We start from the raw sequence: 2555 nt of genomic DNA on the forward strand, positions 1-2555 counted from the left end.
CTCAGTTTCTTAATTTAAAAGTAAATATTAAAAAACAGATAACATTGATTTTTGTGTGTCGCGTGATATGTTGAATGCAGCACTGGTTCAGATTAGATGTTTGTGAAGTCAGAATACTAAGTCTATAGTTTTGTATGAAATAGAAACACAAATTACTGATATTAACAAGCTAGAATATAAAATAAGAACATCTTATCTTTTTTATTTGCTAAGATATTGCTCATGTAATAAATCAAACACAGTAGCACCCAACCCCCCTCTTTCCATTTTTGGAAATGCTCCCTTATATACATTTACTTCTATATATTACATGAATAACCAATCGGAAGCTAAGAATGTCCCCCTACTGGCTTTCTCAGCCATTTTAATGGGTTCGATGCAATATCTTTCTTTTGAACCAATATTTCAAAGAGGTATGGTGTTTTTAGTCTGCACGAAATTTCATATTTTTTTAGACTCAAATACATCTTAAGTACTAAGCTTGATAAATTATAGTGGAATTCTGTGGTATTGATGTAGTAATTTATAATTTTTTAGTTGTTCAAATGTACATATAAAAACCTAAAAAAATTATTTTCTTTCATATCCTCCATGTGCAAAATTTCTAAAGGCTTAGCAACCTACATCAAGCAGAAACTGAGTACAAAGGTTGTAACTAGAAGAGATAATTGTTTGCTTTACCTCTTTATTTACTGTTCTATGTATTAAGAAAAATAAGTTTAAGAACTTATTTCAAAATAGCAATAATCTATATACATATATAAAAAGAATAATAATTGAAATGTGACTGTATTTTACAAAATACTAGTCTGCTAAAACACACCCAAGACAAGTTATTTGATATGGTAACACGAGTGCATGTGCACCTCAACATTATAACTTCTGTATTGTTAGCGAGGCATGGCTGAAAGGTCAATATACTAAAAATAATAAATATATATATATATATAAATGTACAATGTTATGAGATTTAATGTATTTTATCTGAACATTTATGTTTTTGTGTTATAATTTGTAGTTATTCTAGAACGAAAAAGGCATAATTTATATTCATTTTCTAATTTTTTTAACGTGGTTACGAGATCGGTCAGATCAACCAAACCCATACAGAGATTAATTACTGAAAATAATAGATAAAATATAAAGTTTTTCCCTACAGCTTTATTTCGAGAACTGATGCATGTTTTGAATGTTTCTTCTGAACAGTTTTATTTTAGAAAAATAATTTTTTGTATATATGAAAAGGTGCTGTAGTGTATCTGGTAGCTTGCAGACTCAATCATGATTGAATTATTGAAGACAATGTTGGTTTAAACTTAGGGTTTTATTGTGTCTTAACTTATTTTATCAGTTAAAATGTAGTTTATTTGGAATGTAATAACAAGTAGTACTGCTGTATGATGTGGATCTGTTGTTAGGCAGCAAAATACTGGTAGTTATTGTGTTTTTTATATTTTGTAGCAACTAGCATCTCCCAAGAGTAATGAATGGTCTGTGTTTATGCATACGTTACAAGAGTTACAAAATAATCAAGTGGACCAGGATTTGGATGTCCTTACTTCACTGTCCTCCTCAATATTTTCTTCACCATCTACAGGGATACGTTGAGTGAAATTTGTGCGTCGGCATTCTCAAATGATTCACTTCAAGGAAATTGTTTTGTTGTTTATGATCAATTAATAAGAAAGTAGTTGGAATAACTTGCTAACTGGTGGATTTCATGTCTGCTACACAATACAAGCTGGAAAAATTAAAATTGTTTTGGACTAGTTTTCGAAACAGATTTGTCTTATAGAATCATTTTTCTTGTAAAGTAATATAATTGTGTTTTAAAATGAAAAAACATCCATATTTCTCTTTATTAAGTTCATAAAAAACTTTAATTTGGTTATGTTAATAAAGCTATGTATTGATGAAACATTGTGTTTTCTTACTTGTTTAGAAAGAATAACCATTAACATATCTGACATTTGTTATACTTTATCTTTCAAAAGTTGCCTGAACAGAAGGACACTTGTTTGACCTTGCTGCATGCTTTAATTTGGTTATGTTAATAAAGCTATGCATTGATGAAACATTGTGTTTTCTTACTTTGTTTAGAAAGAATAACCCTTAACATATCTGACATTTGTTATACTTTATCTTTCAAAAGTTGCCTGAACAGAAGGACACTTGTTTGACCTTGCTGCATGCTTCACATGAATTTAGTTGGTTGGAACAGTTTTTATAAAGCATACATATATTAAATTATGCCACAGAAAGCCTCCTATGTGTTAAACTTGCAATGACTAGGAGGTTATTTAATTCTCCAAATGTTTTGCTTCACATGAACACAGTTACATAGGCCTTCATGTTTAATGGGTGCCATCATACTGATGCTCATAAAAACCTGTTAAACGGGTTTTGCAAAGTGTTACTAGAGCCCCCGTCAAGTCTGTCATGACACTCACTGATCATTCAATCAGCTGTTGTTTGTTTACACAGGACAGATTCACAGATAACACTGGTGTTCCGTCTGAGATTGATAGGTGCTCTGTGAAAAAAATCATGATTTT

At 30.4% G+C, this 2555-nt stretch overlaps 1 protein-coding gene across 6 annotated transcripts in view; it reads left to right on the plus strand.

Annotated features, from left to right (window-relative positions):
• Positions 1-2075, plus strand: part of LOC106469087 (cytoplasmic dynein 1 intermediate chain 2-like) — a 98745-nt gene extending 96670 nt beyond the window's left edge. For all 6 annotated transcript variants that reach the window (XM_022397496.1, XM_022397498.1, XM_022397497.1 and 3 more), the window contains one exon: positions 1462-2075. In XM_022397496.1, coding sequence (XP_022253204.1) covers positions 1462-1608 — 147 coding nt within the window. In that variant the 3' untranslated portion in view covers positions 1609-2075. The remainder of the gene's footprint in view (positions 1-1461) is intronic.
• The last annotated feature ends 480 nt before the right edge of the window (positions 2076-2555 follow it).

The sequence above is a fragment of the Limulus polyphemus genome, unplaced genomic scaffold (genome assembly GCF_000517525.1).
Source record: "Limulus polyphemus unplaced genomic scaffold, Limulus_polyphemus-2.1.2 Scaffold3292, whole genome shotgun sequence".
In the NCBI taxonomy this organism is placed as follows: Eukaryota; Metazoa; Arthropoda; class Merostomata; order Xiphosura; family Limulidae; genus Limulus; species Limulus polyphemus.